We start from the raw sequence: 20,698 nt of genomic DNA, 5'->3' as shown, positions 1-20,698 counted from the left end.
AATTCCTAAAGGTTGGGGGAAAAATGCAATTATATGCTGGGGTGACTACTGATTTTAAAAAAGATAAAAATAGTTAAATGCAACTAGCTATTGAAAACGGGCTGTACCTACACTGTGCTAAGGAATTGTCAACTATAGGAAAGCTTTATGTATGTTACAAGTATCCTATGCTGAAAAAATGTGTTTTTTTTTTTGTGTCACGTAGCTGTGAAGGTGCATGTCACCACTTCTTATAATGCCCCTCATTTATTTAAAGTGTTTGATTTAGTTAAGACTTCATTTTTTCTCATGTCTTCAGCTCTTCAGACTAACAAATCATGCTCAGATGGATCAAATGCATTCTTCTCTATTTGCTTCGCTCAAAAAAACTGTACCCTGTGCAGTGGAGCTTGAGGCAGGGTTGCCACCTACCTCGTATTTCACACATCATGAACCACATTGTCAGTGTTCAGCTAACAAATTCTTTTTCCTTTTAACCTCATCCACCCCCTTCTTATTAATGTGCCCATTGTTTCATTATGTCAACCACGTCCTTTCTGTTTGTCCTGCCACTCCCTCCTCTGTGTGTACCTTTCTCTTCTTTCCCCTGTTCATTTCCTTCCACAGCCTGTTACCCCTGTAAGCCTGAAGCTCCCTGACTGCTGATTATAATATATGCAACTAATGGTAACAGTTGTGTCAGTATTCCATACCGGGGTGTAGTTTGTTGCTTTTTTTTTCCCTACTTTGTTCTTGAACTTACTCTCCACTTGCTCATTAACTGATAAATTTCAGCTGTGTGCACTGCTGTGGTAATCGTTTAGTACAACCTGCTCACCTTGTGTGGGGGACTACACGCAAACCCCCCTTTACAAGTGCTAACCCAGTGTAGGTTGATTCAAAACTCTGGGAAATACGGATTATATTTTGCTCCCGTTTCTTCACAACAGGAATTAATGGCTCCTATGTTAACGCAACGGAATCAATAATGCAAAAACAAACTTAAAAACAATCTTTTAATTAGCCGAGAGTGTATTAAGTAATAGCGCATGATTTCTTCGCAGTTTGTGTTTGGAAACGCTTCATAGCTTAGGGCTGAATTGAAAAGCTGGTAACGTGCCCTTGAGGTGAAGGGGCTTGTGCCACATTAGCTCACCTGCCCACCTCCCCCTTCCCAGCACGCAGACCTCCTCCTGTCCCCCTCTCCCCCGGCTCCCCGGGCCGCCCTGTGCCCCCCCAGCCCCTCAGCGGCACCTCCCCGGGGCGGGCGCTGCCTCAGCCGCTCACCTGCGGGGGCGGCACCGCGGCGGGGCCCGGCCCGGCCCTGCCCGAACATGCGCCGAGCCTCCCGCCCGCCACCGCTCCACACCATGCGAGCTGCCTGCGGCGGCCGCCCGCGCCGGGGAGCAGCAGCAGCAGCAGGAGCAGTACCCGCAGTAGCAGCAGTACCAGCAGCGGCCGCCCTCGGCTCCGGCCTCCCTCTCGTACCACAGCGGCTGCAGCCGGGGCCGCCGCCTCCATGGAGCCCCGCGCGGCGGGCGGCAGGTGCGGGGCTGAGGCGGGGCGCGGGAGCCGCCTTCAGCGCGGCGCTGAGGGGGCCGGGGGGCGGCCGGGGGCGGCGCTGCGGGCTCGGGACGGCCCCGTCCCGGCTTATAGGGGGGGACAGGGGGCGGCTGGGCCCGGCTGGGGAATGGAGTTCCCCCTGCTGCTGCCCCCCTTCGAACGGGACCACCGAGGGGGCAGCAGGCGGCTTGCTCCTGTAGGTACCTTTTTTTTTTCTTCTTTTTTTTTTCTTTTTTTTTTGCGTAGGAGGTGTAAGCAAATCACCTACCTGCGCTTGCAGTCCTGCAGTAGCTGCATGCAAATTTAACTTTGTCTTCGCCGTCTCACTCAAGAGCAGGGTGATTTCGGCCTCTGAAGTCTGTGGGAGAGCCCGGTGGAGCGAGTCCTTCCCCGCCGAGCTGCCAGCACCCCCAGTCACCACAGGGCTCCCCGCCACCCGCCCGCAGCAGCAGGGGGATCGCTTCCCTCAGCCCTTCCACGTGTGCCCCTAAAAGCCTTCCCCTGCCCCTAAAGCACATAAACTTGCACTGTGTGCCTTTGAGGGAGTTGTTCCTACATGCGCTGAATCAGTGTGCAAATAACGTTCTTCCTCGGTGGCGACGACACGTTGCACGTTACAGGCAGGTGCAACGAGGCCTGTTCATGGCTTCCCTGGCTGACACGACTTCTGAAACCATCTGCTTTATGGGCTGCGTGGGGTAAAACTTGCAGGGCTGTGGTTCCTGGAGGGCATTTCTCTACTCAGAAGGGCAGTCAAGGGTCCGTTTGTGCCTCTTGGAGAAGTGTCGAAGAGGTGTTGTGCTCCGTCTCTTCCTGGGTGCTTTCCTCGTGTTTTAACGTTGAAAACAGCATCGGTCTGAGGCTTTAAGTGGTCTGCAGAAACCGTGGCAGAAAATATTTCCTGCATTTTAGATTATATAAGCTATACAGTCGCGCTCATTTTTTGTTGGTGTCACATTCTAGCTCAACAACTCTTTAAAGGAGCAATATTTTTTATTATTATTATTATTTTACTCTCCAGGAGGAAAGTTAGGTCATATGCTTGCAGTGATGATTTTAAATGACATTGTTTGAAGACTGTTGTGCTTCCAGCTCTTGTGCTTGTACTGACAATAGCAGGAGCAAAAAGACTGAGAGATCGCAACCCTGGCTTCATGGCGCTTCAGGATGTTTTGAATGTGCAGAAGGATGTTTGCAAAAGTGCTCAGAAGCAGCAGCAGCTTGTTGAGTGGTGTTGGTTTGGGCAGGCTGTCCCAAAAGTCAGGGTGTGCTAGTGAAGCTGTGGAGAACTTGGTGCTGGGTCCTCTTCTCCTTTCTGTAGCTCCATCTACTGGAATCAGCTGTCGTGTTCCAGCCTGGAATTGCCCTGGGATGTCAGGTACTTCAGATGTTTCAGTTACTGTGCTACAAAGTGCTGAAAACAAGTCGCATTATGTTTCAGGTTTTCACTAATTATTGGGAAAAATATTACTATTTCCATATTATACTTCCCATTTTACTCAAAACCGCACCTTTAAAACCGCATTGAAGATCCTAGAAAACACTTTTGTAGGGCTGAGCTTGTGGTTTCTTAGTTTTTGGACGTGTTTTGGGAACAGAGTGAAATTATTAGGTCATGTTTGGAGGACATGATGGTCTAGTGGACTGCTTGGAACTGAAAACAAAATGCCTTTTTTTTTTTTAATAGAGGCAATGGAAAATGACCTCGCATTTTGCAGATTTTCAGCTTTTGTCTTCACTTTGATAATAACAAAATTTCGGTTGTCTTTTGTGGACAAGCAATAGTGAAAAGATGGCCTGAATATCAGGGTGGGCATTCAGATGTACTTGGCTTAACGGCTTAAATCTTGAATGCAAATCAGATAGAAGGCACTACAGACCTTGCACATGCTTCTTACTTTCTTTCTCTTTGGCTCTGAATAAAATTGTTTTCCTGAATTGGTGAAATCTTCTCACTACATCTGCGTCATTTTTTTTTTTGACCAATGTCTGTTTCTTGTCAGAAATGGAAAAAATGCCAGAAAGTTCCCAGACTGCTCTGTTTCCGAGTCCCAAATCATCCTTGCTTTTTATTTTTTCAGTCCCCATGTAACTTTCTCAGTTGTTTCTTCACTCTGTGAAATGGGGAGAATAATAACTGTCTGCCTCTTCAGGCGGTCGTGCCTAAGAATAATGTTCAAAATGGCTTTAGAAGCACAGATTGCCAAGAAAACTTGCTACTAGTGCTTTTTTTTCTGTTCTTGGGTATTGATTCAATTCTCAGGTTCAAGAGAATTATAAAAGGGTTGTATTGAAGTACTGTGCTTGAATTTTTATTTAATTGGAGAGAATGTGGCATTGTTATTGGCCAAGGTACCATGAAGTATGCTGTGCAGATAACTTCTCAAACACAAAGTTAGTTTATTGGAAGCTTTCAGGGAAATATGCTCTGAAATGTCATGCAAAGCAATGATGAAAGGCTAAGCAGCAATCCCCTATTTGTGCAAAATTTTTTTGTGTTGTTCCTCCATGTAATTTTGATGAGAGCATAAAGCAGTTCAGCAATGGAGTTGGAACAAAAACATGGTTTCTTTTTTTAAGTTGCAATAAAACATGACCGAGTAGTTCATTTAGAAAAAGATTTGCATATTTTTAACACAAAACAAACAAAACATTGCAGCTCAGAATAAATAAGGGTGGAAGAATACATTTTGGGCCAAAATGTATATTTCATCCCTTCCACATTTTCATCTCATTGAAATCTGAAAGAGGCGGAGTGTAAGCCAACATGAAAAAGTACAAACCAGACTTTGCAAAACGCTGAAATAGGATGTAGGGCTAGCTATTTTGGGACCTACCAATCACTCTTTATTCAGTTGGTTATTGGTAGGCAGTGGAGAATCCAACCAAAAGTGAATATTCTCCAATATCGCTCCCTCACTTCCCGCTGAATCTTATGTCAGTAACTTCACCTCTAGCCTGATCTTGCACTACTTCAAAAATTGAAAATAATGGATATTTTCTGGCTTCTTATGATGAACATGGCAGATATGAACTTGCATTTTGCAAAAGCCTTTTTGTGTGCATGCTGTGTACCTAGGTGTGCTCAGCACTAGTGCAGGACAATGGTCTGGCTCAGCTCTTGTTGAATTCTCATCGGTTTTAATATGAACAGGATTACTCCTTTAAAAAGTCATAATCAGAGGTGTAGGGTGACCACACGTAGTAAAACTGAGACAGAGGATTTGGGAAAAAGGGCAAATGGGTATTGTAAGGTTGTCTAAATACCTTAAAACTCTTAAAAAAAAAAAAAAAAAAGAAGGGAAAAAAAAAAAAGAAAAAAAGCCATAATATGAATTACATTTGTGTTTCAAATTGTCATAAATTGTAGAGTATTTGAATTGGTAAAGAGGAGCTGGTAAAAGTTAAGCATTAACACAGACTGATTTACAGATGAAAATTTACTCTGAGTTGCAGTGTTCCTGTAAATTCCTGTAATGCTAAATGTATTTGTTATCTTTTAATATTGACCCTGTGTGAGCTGATTTTTCTGTGTGCATTCCAACCGGTTAGTGCAGCTTTAGGAGATTGGGTTGGTAATCTTAATTTTTTCTCATTGTGTTTGGTGCAGGCAGTTTGACTAACCGGGACTGATCTCCCCCAGTGCTGCATTTAGCCCTCCGTAAGCAGCTGTGGCAGTAGAACACTCCTGCTCACGGAAAGGGAGCCACAAAAGTGACACAAATACTTTTTCATTTGTCTGAACAAATCTACCTAAATGAATTTATTGCATTGTTTGCCTGTTCAAATACAGGATGAGAACTGTCAATGCAATGCAACCTAGATCCTGCTCGGTGCAAGTTAAACAGTGGTGGGACCGAGGGCACGACAGAAGTCTTTGCTGGACTTTGTTCCTCTCCCATGACTTTTTTGCCACATCCCATTGTTCCGTGAGCTGTTTCTGAAACGTGAGAGCCAAAAGCACGAGCGTATTTTTAACAGAAAGTTTCCAATGTTGCTGAGACACCAGCAGCTTGGCACTTTCAGAGCTGAGTTAGCCCTGGAAAAGGACTGTGTCATGGTCCCTGTGCAACCTGAAGTACTGACTAAGGTCTCTCGAATTGCAGAATTGCATTGCATTTGTGTTTCCATACTTCAAACCTTTCCAATTGCTGTGTTGTTGGTAGAAGCAGTGACATTTCTGCAGCACCCGGGAGTGTTAGTCACAGGCCACAAATGTGTTCAAGAGCACAAAGATAAATGCTGAGGTATTTCTCGCTTGGCACACGGATCAGGAAGGGGTATGGTAGAATTAATTTTCTTGCATAAACTTATTTGCTTCCAAATTATGAAAAAGTTTGTGCATTGTCTGAATGCGAATGAATTATTAACCAGACTGGTTCTTCTTTTCATGATAATGGAGCAGATTGGTTTGGTTCCGTTCTGTTCAGTGGTGGTGTTTCTGAAGATGTGCAGTGGAAAGGTACCCGGTGTGTCGGCAGGGCCAAGCTGTGTTATGTTGGAGGTGTCTTAAATCAGATCTGAGCACATACATCACAGTTGCTTAAACAAACTTGTGAGCTGAATCTGCAGCCCTTCAGATGAACAGGACGTGCTCCATGCCTTCGGCACAGCAAGGCCATGTGCCGAGCAGTCCCTGCTGGCCGCAGAAATGCTTTGGTGGAAGAGCAGCAGCAGAAGGCAGCCGTGCTCTGCAGGCAGGTACTGCTGGGGTGAAGGCAGAACCCAGCTTGGCATTTGCTGGAGTAGCTCTGCTGATGTTTCTGCCTAAGATTAAAGCGGTGCCAGTCATTACTGAGCACAATTGTGCTAATGCTGTGCAAGCCCTGCGACAGAAGGTCCCCGGTATGATTACAGAGGTTTTGCTGAGAAGTTCCTTTGGAACTGGAAGATAATCTTTCCCTTGGATGCTTTTGTCTCACTTGCTTTAAGTGTTAGTGACTAGATGTGGCTGTGAAAAGAGGGGGTGCTTCCACTGCTCCCTGTGTCTCCTGGTTGTGGGGGGAAGAGGTGGCTACCGAGTCACCAGCACTTGGTTCTCTCTGGGGTGGTTTCCATCAAGGACTGGGCAGTTTGGTTCTGTTCAACTCTGTTTCTTATTCTCCTCCTCCAAATTAAGGCATCTGTGCACGTAACCTAAGCTGATTTACACAGATAACATAGATTTAGCAGAGAAATGTGTCCATATTTTTGATATGACTGATTTAACTTGCTCTCGGCATTTCACAATACTGAAAGAGCTCTTGAATTATTTTCAAAAGCATTATTATAAAGGTTTGTAGCCACAAACTTCAGGCTTATCTTTTTTTTTTTTTTCTCCAAAGGTCAGATAAATACTGAGTTCAGATGGGTCAGTGGTTCAGCGTTTTGTAGAGCATGAGTTTCAAGATTCTTTTTATTAAAGAAATCCATAAAGCCAATGACAAGTCATATCAGCATATGTGCTGAAAACTTACAGTAAGAAATGAGTGAACATCACACATGCAGGAAAATAAAACCTATACAGAAACATTGTAACCCCCATCCTCCAAAAAATCTCCCCCTCCCTTTTTTTGACCATGCAAAACATCCTGGTTCTTGTGCTTTGGAGAACGCTTTACTTTTCGTTAAGATTAATGGATTTAATTTTGCTTAGCTTGCTTATATATTTCATTCGATGTTGCTGTTTGGATAAAAAGCATTTGATGTTTAAGCAAAAAGAGCGTTGCCCTAAGATGTCCTGAGTAATTGTGCTTCTGAGTAGAGGCAGTGAGGATGCAGTACAGTGGGATCAGGTTTTACACTAAGCCACAGGATATACTGGAATTGTGATTTGTGAAGCACCCCAGCTGTGGTCCCCAGGGCAGAGAACGATGATTTCATAAATAATCAGGCCACAATGAGAACCATCTGATTGTCCTTACAAGACCTGCAGCCAAAAATCAGGAAACAGAAAGAAGCTTTCAAAACTGAAGAGAAAAGAGCCTAAATGTGGAGATGTTCCTGATCTTAATTTCTTTGGTTTGTTTCCTTTAGTTCAAAGAAAACATTGGTATGCGTGTTGGAAGAGAAGCTGCATGCTGAAGGTCTGAGAGTGTAATTGTTACTGGACAAGTGATGCTCAAAGGCAAACCAGCCAGCTCAAGTCCTGAAGACCTTGGCAGGGACAGGCAGAGCCCTCACCATGCAGAGCTCCAAAGGACAATTTTGGCCATACAATATCAGCTAGACATGGGATAAACAGCTAGTGAAAATGATGAACAGTCCTTCCTGAGTAGCTCGGGATCATGGTGTAGAAGCACCTTGGTTAATTGTAAGTGGTAATTAGCAGTTATTCCCAAGTGGGGAAAAAAGCAGTGATGTTTTTTATGTCTGGTTGTAGCCCAGGTATGCGCTGCTGTTACAGACTTGTAAGGAGCCATTAAAGGGCAGCCTGTGGCTCTATTAGGATAATTTTTATACCAAATGCAGCACAGGCTTTTCCTGTACAGGATGTCATAAAACAGCAAGAGATTTAATCAGGTGTGTTAACGTCTCAGAGTATCTTCCTGAAATTATCATCTGCTTGTTTATCGGTTTTTGGGTCTTCCTTCAGCAGCTGACATCTCCAGGATTGCCGTGCGTAATCTAACAAATAGGACCATGTACAGGGGGAAGGACACATAATTTTTGACATTAGATTATATGCTCTTGGAGAAACTGACTTAGATAAATTAGATCATAACTGAACAACTTGCCCAGTCCAGCTGTCTTGGTGAGCGAGCTCAGTGCTGCCGGCTGCAGCTGCTGCCCTTGGGCCCAGGACCAGCGCTGCCGATGTGCCAGCAAAGCAGTTGGGGAGCATACACTGCTTTATTTTGGACAAAATCAGCCAGATGAGCTCACTCCACTGATTCAATTGTTTATGCTAACCCATTTTGCGTGACTCTAAAGAGAGAATTTTACCAAGACTGTAAAAAAATGTATTGCATCAAAAGCAGCGTGGCCAGCAGGGTGAGGGAGGGGTTTGTGCCCCTCTGCTCTGCTCTCGTGAGACCCCACCTGGAGCCTGCATTCAGCTCTGGGCCCCAGCACCAGAAGGACATGGACGTATTAGAGCAAGTCCAGAGGAGGCCACGAGGATGATAAAGGGGTTGGAGCACCTCTTCTATGAAGACAGGCTGAGGGAGCTGGGGTTGTTCAGTCTGGAGAAGAGAAGGCTCTGGGGAGACCTTATAGTGGTCTTCCAGTACCTAAAGGGGTTGCAGGAAAGCCAGGGAGGGATTCTTTGTCAGGGGTATAGTGATAGGACAAGGAGGAATGGTTTTAAACTAAAAAAGGATAGATTTAGATTAGAAGGAGGAAATTCTTTACTCAGAGAGTGGTGAGGTACTGAACAGGCTGCCCAGAGAAGTTGTGGCTGCCCCATCCCTGGAGGTGCTCAAGGCCAGGCTGGATGGGGCTTTGGGCAACCTGGGCTGCTGGGAGGTGTCCCTGCCCACGGCAAGGGGTTGGAATTAGGTGATCTTTGAGGTCCCTTCCAACCCAAACCACTCCGTGATTGCATGAAAGCCTCCTGAAGCTCTGGGAACCCCCAGCAACCTGCAGTTTGGTTGTGGACTCAAGCCTGTTTTGCGGAGACTCCTTGCTGGGAAGAAGCACATTCTTGTCTCACCTGTCTGCTTCTCAGCAATTCCTGCCTCAGCTCTCCTGCGTTTCGCCTGGCCTCACTTGACTCTCCCTCCTGGCTCCCAGGCTTCCGACGTGGTCCTCTGCTGCGTGCAGTCATTGTCATTGATTCGGCTCCCTGATCACAGGGATGCTTGCCTTCTGCCTCGCTCGCACTGCGTGACAGACAGCTCTGCAGATCACAGCTCAGGCTGGCAGCTACCAGCACCTTCCAGACCAGTGGTGCCCGGCGGTTCCTGCCCCTTGCGTGGGGCAGCGTGGTGCCCTGGCGGGGAGCAGCGAGATGCTCAGTGCCCTGCCCTGCCCTGCATGCGCGGAGCAGCGCCCAGTGCCTGCTGCTGCTGCTGCTGGGTGCTGCTGCCTGGCCACCCCGCGGGCGCAGTGCGGGTGAGGATGTCAGAGCACACCGGAGGGCTGATGGAAAGGTAGGTGGCCGGGCTCCCGGCTTCCCCTCTGGGGCAGGGGTGGTGCTGATCTTACAGTGGAAAGCAGGAGAGGATCCGCAACCCGCTCGCTGAAGCATGACTAATCACTTTGCTAAAAGGCTCGGCGTTTTCGAGTTGGAAGTCTGGCTTTTTTTTTCCCTCTTTACAGCTATAAGCGATCAGTTGTAGCATTGATGAGAGGCGTGAGCCCTTTACCTGGGAGCTACATCAAATGCTTTCCCTGGAGCACCGGGGAGGTGCACAACTTGGGTTTTGCTGCTGCTGGGGGTGGCACTGTGCTAATAATTCTTACTCCTGTAAAGATGCCAAGTAATCAGTGCATCTTGTTTGTGCTTTGAGCTTCAATAGCATGTGTTGTTTTTTTTTTTTTTAAATCATCTTTCTGTTTTAAAAGGAGTACTGTGAAAAGGTTTAATTGTATTGAATGGAGTTTGATTTGTAATTCTCTGCATGGAGGGAAACATATCAAAACAAAAACATAAAAATGTTGCTAGTCTAAATATTTTAAAGCAGAGGAAAGTATGTTTTATGCACTTCTAAATCTGCTGTTTGTTTCAGGGCTACAGGTTTAAAAAGGCATGCAAGAACTGCAATACACACAAACAGTGATTGGCAAAGTTTTAGTTATTACGGTAAGCGAGGCTCAGAATAGATTCCAGGAGGTGGGCAGACGTGATATTGCATTTTGTGTGAGGCGGATGCCAAGACTTGGTTAATCAATGTTTGCAAAGCACTTGGGGAGTCTCCTGGGTGCAGGACGACTTGCAGCGTATCTCAAGTGTGAAGTCAGCAGCCACTGTGAACGGCGTTGTGTGATGTTTCTCTCAGATTTATAATCCCGATTTTCCTGTGTATAATTTTGCCCTTTCTTCTTTGCAGTCATTATTCATAAAGTCAAAACTGAAACGCAGCTGAAGCGGTTATTACTGATGCTATCTGTTTGTTCTGTGCTCCCCTATCTTTTTTTCCTTAAGAAGATATCAGGATTTTGCTTCCTGGTGTTCCTTTCAGCAGGCTGTGTGTTTTGGCTGGTGGAGTCAGAAACCCAATGAGGATTTTTTTTTTTTAATTTTGTTGTGGTAATTTTGTGTACAGACTTGGATACGACATATTAATGCAATATAGCTCTTTGATCATTAGATGCAGATGTTTCATCTGTCCTGACACTGACCAGGTTACTTTAACTTTGTTAGTGCAAGGTCTAATTTGTTTCTTCTGTGGTTTTTTGTCCAGCAGTTCTGATGGTGAGGAAGTTGGGCCAAATTTTTTCAGCTGGCCTGTCTTATCCCATTGCCAGTAACCCAAAGATCAGCTGAGAACCCCCGTGAAAGGTCAGGCTGACATCTAAATGCTGTGAAGGAGAAAAGTACAGTCAGACTAAGCCACAAAGATAATCTTTTGACTTCTGAGATGCAGCAGCAGTTTTTTGTTTGAGTGCAGCATCACTTCTTAAGGACAGTGACGTTCCCGGGAGCACGCACAATGTGGAATTTTAGCCAACCTGTGAGCAGTAGTAGTCTACTGGGCAGAAACCAAGCTGAATGTGAGCTGAACTAAAGCAGCTGTTACAGCAGCAGGCAAAATAATAATTTGATGCAGTTTGGAAACATCTCATCCTTAAGAAAGAGGCAATCAAACTAACCTCTCATCTCTGTGAGCCTTACACACAGTCAAAGTGTGTGTTGTCACCCAGTGCTTCTGTGTTCATGAGAAATGAGCTCATAAAATTGCTAGAATTAGGAAGGCAATGGGAAGGCTAGCACTGAAGATGGGAAGTTGAAATGTAGAAGTAATGCACTGGTAGAAGGAGAACAGATGTGCTGAGTTTATTCTCTCTTCTTCTGGCAGGTCACCAACATCAGACCTCAACACGGCATTGCATGAGTGCATGGCAGCTCTGGATTTATTTCTTAGCAACAAGTTCTCAGATGCTTTGGCTTCTTTACAAGCAAAGTAAGTTGGTTACTTATACCAGTTTTCCTTTGTTTATCTCTCCTTGCTTCACCATCTCACGAGAATTGCCTAGACAGCTAGTTCTCTATCAATAATTGATAAGGCTATGGTTTTGGTTCAGAAAGGGATGGTAAATAATACATTAAGTTTTTGGCAAGACAGAATAAGTGCTTTACATGTGGTTGAGTAAGTAATGTGATTGATCACAGGTAACTACACAAAGTACTGAATTGCTATCCAGAGAAGTAACCATTTAGCTATAGCACAGTATGTGAGATTCTTAACTCTGGAAAGAATTAAGTCTGACTTCTGTCACCCCCCGCCCCATTTTCTCACATACAGCCAAGTTTGTAGTTTTGTGCCTAAATCAGCAACTGACAGGGTGTCGTCAGGCTTGAGATGTGTTACTGTAGGTTTGAATTTAAATTTATAAGTTTACTTTGTGACTGGATTATTTATTTATTTTCAAATACCTAACTGCTTGCAGAAACTTTCTCACAGCTTATTTTACAGTTCAGTGCTGCGGTCATGCATTCTGTTTCCTAATTACATGTTGCCTGGCTGCAAGCAGTGAGGTCAAAAAATAACTTCTAAAAATTGTCTCATCAGTTTCTGTGATTTTTTTTCATACCCTGGCCTTAAGTTACCTGTGCTCTTGGATTCTTGAAGTCTGTGGTTAATTTGCATTTTTTTCCCTCAGTTTGCACCATGTATTTTTGAGCTAGCAGGAAATGACATTGTACGTTCTTCCAGGTCACTGGATTATCAAACAAGTAAAATTCACAGGTGATACAGGTCCTCTCTTTTGCCAGTTCAATTTGTCTTTTCCTTTATCCTTGACTGCATGACTTGAGAAGTGTTTGAGGTTATCAGTGATCTAATGGGTCACGTAATAGAGCTCTGGGTACTGGCATGCAGAAGTTCAGAGAAGGCACATGCAAACACTTTTCAGCAAACATTATGACCCTTTACATTTGCTACAGACCAGGATGAGGCCTCAGATGTCCTCAGCAGGCGCAGCAGGTCGATCAGGTTGCATCAGCTTCCTTTCCACCCAATTACCTTTTACTCGCCTCGCTCGTGTTATACATGAGTGTAGTTGTCAGTGTTCTGCATCTCCTTTGCTTCCTCTTCCCAAGTCCTCCCCAAGCTGTGACTGCCCTGGCAGGAGCATGTGTTAGAAATGCATCAGGGATAAATCTGTTTTGCTTTGCTGGGCTATCGGCCTCAGTCTTTGGCACCAGAATCTGTAGCTTACCCATTTAAGTACACAGTGTGGAAGACATTCATAATAAATGGTAGGCTCAGGCATATTACTAACACTGGGTTTATTCACAGCAGTGTTGTTTTGTGTTTATATATCATCAGAAGATATCATTGAAATGGCAAGAATAATTGTTGTCATTAAGTTCTGATGGTAAAGCCCCTGTGCCCATCTGGAAATGCTTACTCAGTGTTTAGCACAGAATGGGGAGATACTTTTGGAGATCCCAAAGCGCTGCAAAAGCTTGTGTGGCTGTGGTGTTTTCTTACCCCATAAATCCATTTTTCTTGTATTGCATATGGTTTCCATTCAGCTTTTGTCAGGCCCTGCAGAATACATTTCATGAGCTGCCATTCCATTTTTGTACCTGAGTGTGTTGCATATTGCAAAACCATTTTGAAACAGGTTTTTCATGTTAGCCTGTTACGAGGAGGCCTTATTCCTGTTGTCCTTTGGCAGCAGGGAAATACAGGCTTATGATCTTTGCAAGTGTATCGCAGAACCAGGATGCTAGATTTCCCCACAGATGATATCCATTATGAACACACTCCATCTCTTCAGGGAATGACAAGAGCTGTGGAGTGGGCACATGTGGTAATACGGAGTATTTTCTTTGGGAGTCATCAATTCCTCACTGCTGCCTTTTAGCATGCTGAGATTTGAAATTGGTTTTCACAGTCCATAAACATACTATCTTTGTTTAAAGAAATACTTTTCAGTTTTTACACGCTTGTAAAGAATATCTTATCCTAAATTTTGCAGCTTTGCCACTTAAGATGTTGTAGGACATACTCTGCTCTGTATTACATTGCTGCAGATTCACTAAATTACTCACATTTGGCTTCCACGATAAATGTATTTCCAACTGATTTGTACCATGTGTAGCTGAGAACAGATTTTGGCAATGGATGAGAATTAAAATCGGAAGATCTCTCTTAGCAGCTTAAAAAGAAATATCTAAGGATATTGTCTAGACTTGTGTTGAGATAAAGCTCTTTTTTCCTGTTAGAAAAAAACATATGCTCCATAAAGATGAGGACTTGTTTCATAAAAATCTTAGTCTGATGTTTTTTCTTCATGTTATGTAACATTTTGTTTCCTCAGCTACCTTTTAAGTTTTAGTTTTCTTTCTTATCATTAAAACTCTTGTTGCTCAACTGTGGGCTCTGGTTCTCTTGTGGTTCCTGCAGTAGGTTTAATTAGTTTAATCTCTTATATGGAATATTCATATTCAGACTAAGAACACCAAGAAACTCCTTAAATTTAGCTCCCAAACAAAATGTTTATTTTTAATATACACCCTGGTAACTGTGACAATGGGTAATGCTAAAACTGACTTGTCTCGGGGGTGGGGACAAATCTTCTGTTCCTCCTCAACCCCAAGATACAGCAAATCAATTAAAAGCTGACTAGGTTTTCGTTCTCTTGTAATTGCAAACAGATAATTAGCACTGAAAGAGTTGATAACAGTGATATTTCCCCTTCCCTTCTGTGAAACAAATGTTTAATATTTTAACAATTATCCTGAAGGAAAGCATATCATAATCACCTGATGGTTTGCTGATGTCAGATTGCTTGGGAGAATAGTAAATAATAAAGATAAATTCATGACGCAGAGCAATCTGGATCATTGGGTAAGCTGCAACACATCTGTCTTGCTGCTTGCAATATTATAAAAACGAGAGTGATTCATTCTGGGCAGTTGACTTTAACCTGGAAATAGTCTCCCCAAAGCCCCTGCAGATGCCGGTAGAATGTTAATTCCAGAGAGACTGCGTCTGAAAGGTAAGCTCAGTCCTGTGATGTATGAATATGACAGGTGGGTACGGAGACATTCTGGTACTGCTTTGCTGGTTACTTGTACAACTGTTATACTCTGCACAGCGGAGTTCTAGAATACTTATTTACCATCACTGGAATTTTTTTAATCCAAATTACAATATTCAGTGTTATTTTTTCTATTCTAAGTTTTTAAAGGTTATTAAGGTTTGAATGGGAACCTTTTAATGTCTGCCTTCATTGTGTGGTGAAATGTTCTTGTACTGTAGAGCAAAAGCAAATATGATGCTGCTCAGTGAGGTGTTGGAGCGTGCCATGAGAACTAGCCAAGAAGGTGTGTGATTGTCATACTGAGCAGTACAAGAGTAAGGGGGAGCACATGGAGGTAGCTTCAAGGTCTAGAAAGTGTTTGGATAAAAATCATGTCCTCCAACAATGTCCTGAGGGGGAAAAAAAAAAGGCTGTTATATTTCATCCTGAATCCATCCATATAAAATGCAGGCCTTAAAACGAAACATAACTGGCAGTTTCACTTATTCATTTAGTATAAATAGCTTAGATAACTGCTACATTTGTTTTCAAATGGTTGCATTGCTGTCTATCTCCCAGATGAAGAAAAAAAATACTAAGTTTTGATGCTGATAAATACCAGTTGCATAATGAGAAACATTAACCTACTTTAATCTCCTGTAAAATACTATAAGCAAAATAGATGAAACCATTGATTAGGGAAGGAGTGATTTTGCATCAGAAGCAAATTGTTGGAGAGAAAAATCCCTCTTCACCATTGTATACTTGAAAGTATAAATTTTCCTTTCAGTACAGTGGATTTTATGTTTATCTGCTTTGATTTTGAAAGCAAATTTCTAAAATTTTGGAAGAGGTCTATTTTAGTGCCTTTTCTGTGCATTGAATGTGAAACTTGGAAAGGGTTTTATTTTAATAAAGGTGAGATGAATTGTGTTTCTTTGTGCCCGCTGCGGCTGATGACTAATCAAGTGAACAGGAACACTTCATCAAGTTGGCATATTACAATATGTTTTTTTTTTTTTTTCTGCTTTGCATTGTCAGTCTACTGAAAGAATCTTGATCCAGGAGGCCAAGACAGAGCTGTCATGGCTCTGCTGGATTTTAAGTTAATTTCTCCATTATTAGTTTGTTCTTTTTTCACATTGGAAACGAGATGGCTGTCAGTATAGTTCAGGGGCTCCCAGTACTTACAGCAGTAGGTGATTTCCCCACACAGCTTTTCTGCTAGATGGGTTTAGAGGTTGCTTAGAGCAGCTTTTTAGGTAACCTGTGGACATGGTGTGGGCAACAAGGAATTAAGGACAGTCACAGAACATGGACTGCTCTGTGGCTTAAAGATGTGCACTGCACATTTCTTCGGTACAGCCCGCCTGCTCTGTGCCATGTGTGTTGGAAAAAGTAGCCCTTTGGCATCGTTATGGAGGGTGGCGAGGGAAGCACCAGGTATCTGTGTAATGCTGTCTGTGCCGGTACCAGGTATTATTTTAATCCCTAAATCTCAAAACATACATATAACGAGGCAAGTCAGGATCATATAATCACTGGGATTTCTTTTTGGTGATTTCATTGTGTAGTGTCATCGAGAGGGGGTTACTTTAGATATAGAAGAGGTTATTTTTTTAGTCTCCGGAAAATATTAACCAAACATCAGGGACTCCTGAGGACATTTCAGGGTTTTTCACTCCACCCAGCGAAAGAATCAATGCGTGGATTCAGACCAGCACCGTGAGTTACCAGATCACTGTTGGGGTGACTGTCCAGATCAATGCAGGGTTGTCTTAGGCTACCATAACATTATCTTTCAGTACAATCCAGGTATCAAAACCTGGGGAGGCAAATGTCTTCCTGGGAGAGGAAGTGGGTGAATTGAGGTGTCCTTAGAGTGTGGTTTTTCTCCTTAAAATAAAATCACACAATCGCGGAGTGGCCATGGTGGGAAGGGACCTCTGGAGGTGGTCTTGTTCATCTGCCTGCTCAAGTAAGGTCTCAGCCCAGATTGCTGTTAGCTCTCAAGGGCATGTTGCTGGCACATCACTTTCTGCTTGGAAAAAAAGCACAACGAGGTCACTCATTTTGAAAAACAAACACCTGAAGTGCATGTATGGAGAATAGGCGTACTGTTTGATTGCAGGTATTTGTGTATATTCCCTGCAGTAGGGAACTATCTGATCCATTCTAAAAGTGTAAACAATGGAAATAACAAATGTAGCTCTTTAGCAGTGTTTGTCTAAATCATGGAGTTTGTCATGGGTGAATTAGCAAGCCCCACAGAGTTCCTGTGGCAGGAATTCATCTGAGCTTTCTCTTCAACCTGTTTCCCAAGTCATCTTGATTGGACCTCTAGGCCTGAGGATATTTTGATTCATTTGCAGGTGGTTATAACATACATGGCTACTGCATGAATGCTGGAAATGCAAGCAATATGTAAACCCTTCCCAACAGAGAAAAGGTGCTGGTAATGGCTGCAGATGGAATTTACTTGTCTTCCCTTGCATTCTTGTCAAAGTTTTTAAGCTTTCTGTAAAAGAAGCATCATCTGACATCTCATAGGAATGCATGGGGTAGAAGGTTAGCAGAAGTGGAGAGGAGGAAAAAGCTATAATGTTTGGTTTAGACTGGAATGCTTCTGGTAGGAAGATCTGTTTGAAAAAAGATGCTATTTTGGCCAGGATTATAGTATTCTGTTACATGTCTCCTTGAGTCTGTCCTGAGTAACTGTCCTAAAATAGAAGAATGATGTCTGGATTTGTGTCACGTGCTGTAGAGTTCATTTAGGTAATCTATTAAAAAAAAAAAAAAAAAAGATTTGATTTCCCTGAATGGTTAGCCATGCAGATAATTCCTGTACTTCAGGTATGTTAAATACCTATCTTTAGCTCAGAACTGGAACATTTTAGCACAGTTTTTGAAACTGGAGATGCAGTCGTGTTTTCCTGCACAAATCTGAATCTGTTAGCATTTCTTGATTATAGTAACTGTTTGTATGTCCTTTGTGTTTGATTTCTAGTTCAGTTGGACCTAGTTTTTGGAGTTTGATTTTTTTTTTTTTTTTTTGGTAAGTAATTATGAAATCAAAGCAGCTGTTCTTTGAATCTTGTGTTTTTTCTTGCAGAACTAAAGACAGTATGTATCATGCACTGACTTATGCCACCATACTGGAAATGCAAGCTATGATGACATTTGATCCTCAGGACATAATGAATGCAGGAAACACAATGAAAGAAGCTCAAGCCACCTGTCAAAAGTAAGTGTGGGGCAATGCAGTCAATAAATAGTCCATTCATGGAAAAGCCTTGAAAGACATCCAGGTTAGAAAAAGACGTGTAATTTCATAGGAATTATAGGAAAACAGAAGTTGGCAGGGACATCAAGAGGTCATCTAGTCCAGCCTCCTGATGAAAGGAGGGTCAATAATGAGGTTAGACCACATCACTTAAGGTTTTCAGCCTTCTTGTCCTGAAAACTTTTGTTTACTGCAGTATCTGATTTTTCTTGTCAATTAACTTTTTTGTCCTATCTGTTGCCCTGGTTCTGCAGTGTCTGGAGGCTATTTACCGTTTACAGTTGCAGCACAGTTCTTCCCTTTAGTGATGGTTGTGCTGTAGCCATCTGTCTTTGAGCCAGCAGTGCTCCCAGTTCTGTACACACATGCACGCACAGAATGAATCAAAAGCCTCTTTATCCCCTTCCACCATCAAAATGGATTTCTGTGCACAAAGGACAAAAGACAGATCTCAGGAGGATCATGTTGACCGAGGTCTATGTGGAATATGCTCAAGTTTGCATATGTAGTGAGACGACAGAGGGTTGGTGAATACTACAGGTACGCTGGTGACTATATAGATGGCCAGCTGAAAGATAGGGTTCTCATCCTGCTTCATGTTCAGAATGACCAAACTGACTTTTCTGCAGATTTAGGAAGAAATCTACAGTAGCTGATTCCATCAACAACCTTGTGCATAGACAAAGCCTTGAACACTTCACTGAAGGTAACATTATCTCTAATTTTCCTCTTTTTTTGCTGGAAGTGGAATTGTATTGAATTGTTCACACAACATGTTCTTACAGTTTGCAGACTCATTGACAAAATTTCTGATTTGTTCTTTACAACATCACTGGATCACTGTTTTGGTAATTGCTGTGTCACCATATATAAAATCTCTATTTTATATTGGTTGCTGACTCAGTATTTCCACAAATTGCTGTGTAAGGAAATACCTAGAAAGAAAAGCAAGAAAATGCCTAGAAAGGTTCTAGAGCCAAGAATTTCTGGAAGTCATTATTCCTGAAAAATTTCTCTAACTGTATCATTATTGTTTGGAGTTCATTTGATAGTCTAGAACTGAAACACTGCAGCCAATTCAGAAAAGATTTTTCTCAGTTTGAGATTTATGAGTTTATTCCTTTATTAATGGTCTAAGTATTTTTAAATTATTTTTCATCTGATTTTTGTTTTTTCCTGCTCCATGTAACACTAGAGGAAATCCATGCAGAAATTTGCTATGCTGAATGTTTACTTCAGAGAGCAGCACTCACATTCCTCCAGGTATGTTTTTTTTTTGCATGGCTCATTACAGAATAATACACACTGTACAGATTTCCTTTGTTAAAATTAATAGAAGTCTGTGGTTTCACCTAATGATCTATGACTCCTTCATCTGGATTAAATCTGGATTTTATCTGGATTATTTGCTGATGAGATAGTGACATGTTTTGTTATGCCCAATGATTATCTGAAAAGGCTTATCTCATTAGAAATTGGACTGAGTCCCCTGTGATGCCCTTCTCCATTCCCCTTTGGTTGTGTGAAACGTTGCTGCGCTAAGCAGTGATTTTCAAATACGGTGTGCTGGGATATCAGATCTCTAAAAAAAACATAAAAAAAACAAAAACAAACAAACAAACAAAAAAGAGAGAGAGAGAGATGGTCATTGAAGCTAGGCTAGGCTGGAATGCAAGGGAGATTTTGTTTCAGTCAGACTGGTGTTTGCTTTCCCAAGACTTCTTTCTCGCTTGTTTGTTTTTGAACGCTTCTATGGTCTGCACAGCTATTAAGCTCTACACATTCTTTTTGCTGAATAGTGCTGCCTGTCTTTAAAAGAATGGGAACTCTCCCTCTGCTTGGAATTTTATCTGTCTGGACTAATGAAGCTTGATTTGCTTGAGAAATCAGTATTAGCAACACTTATTCCAACTATCATTAACAATGTAAGCTGCAATCTAGAGCCTGGATAACTGATTTTTCTTTTTGATCTGCCTCAACTTGCTATGTAACATCAGGCCTCTTCATCTGTGCAGAGGGGATAATAGAAGTCAGTCACATTTACAAAGAGCTTCTGCTTCTTAGGTCAGAGATGCTGATAGAGAATGAAATGCAGGCGATGGATTTATAATGACTGGGAGTTGCCAGATGGGCTCTGATTTGTGTTGCTTGCAGTTCAGTTTATGAAACTTCACCTTTTTCTGCTATCTGCCTTGCCCCTCTACTAGAAACTATTGCTTCATGGCAAAGCCAGTAATCCAAATAGCTTCTTCTGAAGGTTTTCAGGATGCTGATAATGATGTCTTTATGGTAAGATGCTTGAATTTGAAATGGCTGAGGTGTATCTACCTATTTTCATATTCCTACTTTTTGGGGTGAGTGGCCTGTGGCACTGGGGACAGTTCAGATGATATCTGAAGCTATGGCCGCAATGTTTTCCAAAACTTCTGCATTATGCCAGTAAGAAAAATGTGTTTGATACAGTGCCTCTTGGTTTTAAGCACTGTTTCCACAGTTTTCTATTTTAAAAAATGTTTATAAATACATGAGAAATTTAAGAGTAAGAAAATAATTTATTGTCTTCTTCTGCATGAGAAATAACTGGTTTTTGCTTCCTCTTTTTCTCTGTGTTTAATTTTTCATGAACCCATGAACTGGTTTTAAAAATTAAACAAAAGCCCTTGTCTCCAACAGCTACTGCAGTCAGTTAATTTTGATGCTTAATGTAAATGACCAAACCGAATTGAAAAAACATAGAAATTAGCATCAGGATTT

General features: G+C 42.5%; 1 protein-coding gene across 3 annotated transcripts in view; it reads left to right on the top strand.

Annotated features, from left to right (window-relative positions):
- The first annotated feature begins 1,319 nt into the window (after positions 1–1,319).
- Positions 1,320–20,698, top strand: part of TTC39A (tetratricopeptide repeat domain 39A) — a 53,256-nt gene continuing 33,877 nt past the window's right edge. The window contains exons 1-5 of one of the 3 annotated variants that reach the window (XM_084528395.1): positions 1,320–1,524; positions 11,484–11,588; positions 17,774–17,905; positions 18,574–18,650; positions 19,140–19,207. In XM_084528395.1, coding sequence (XP_084384521.1) covers positions 1,499–1,524; positions 11,484–11,588; positions 17,774–17,905; positions 18,574–18,650; positions 19,140–19,207 — 408 coding nt within the window. In that variant the 5' untranslated portion in view covers positions 1,320–1,498. Of the gene's footprint in view, positions 1,525–1,623; positions 1,739–10,244; positions 10,268–11,483; positions 11,589–17,773; positions 17,906–18,573; positions 18,651–19,139; positions 19,208–20,698 lie in introns of those variants that run through there. The other 2 variants (XM_084528396.1, XM_084528397.1) reach the window with 2 other exon arrangements.

This window comes from Aythya ferina, assembly GCF_964211825.1.
Source record: "Aythya ferina genome assembly, chromosome: 8".
In the NCBI taxonomy this organism is placed as follows: Eukaryota; Metazoa; Chordata; class Aves; order Anseriformes; family Anatidae; genus Aythya; species Aythya ferina.
The sequence above is the reverse complement of the archived record's forward strand: the minus strand, read 5'-3'. Positions and strand labels throughout refer to the sequence as shown.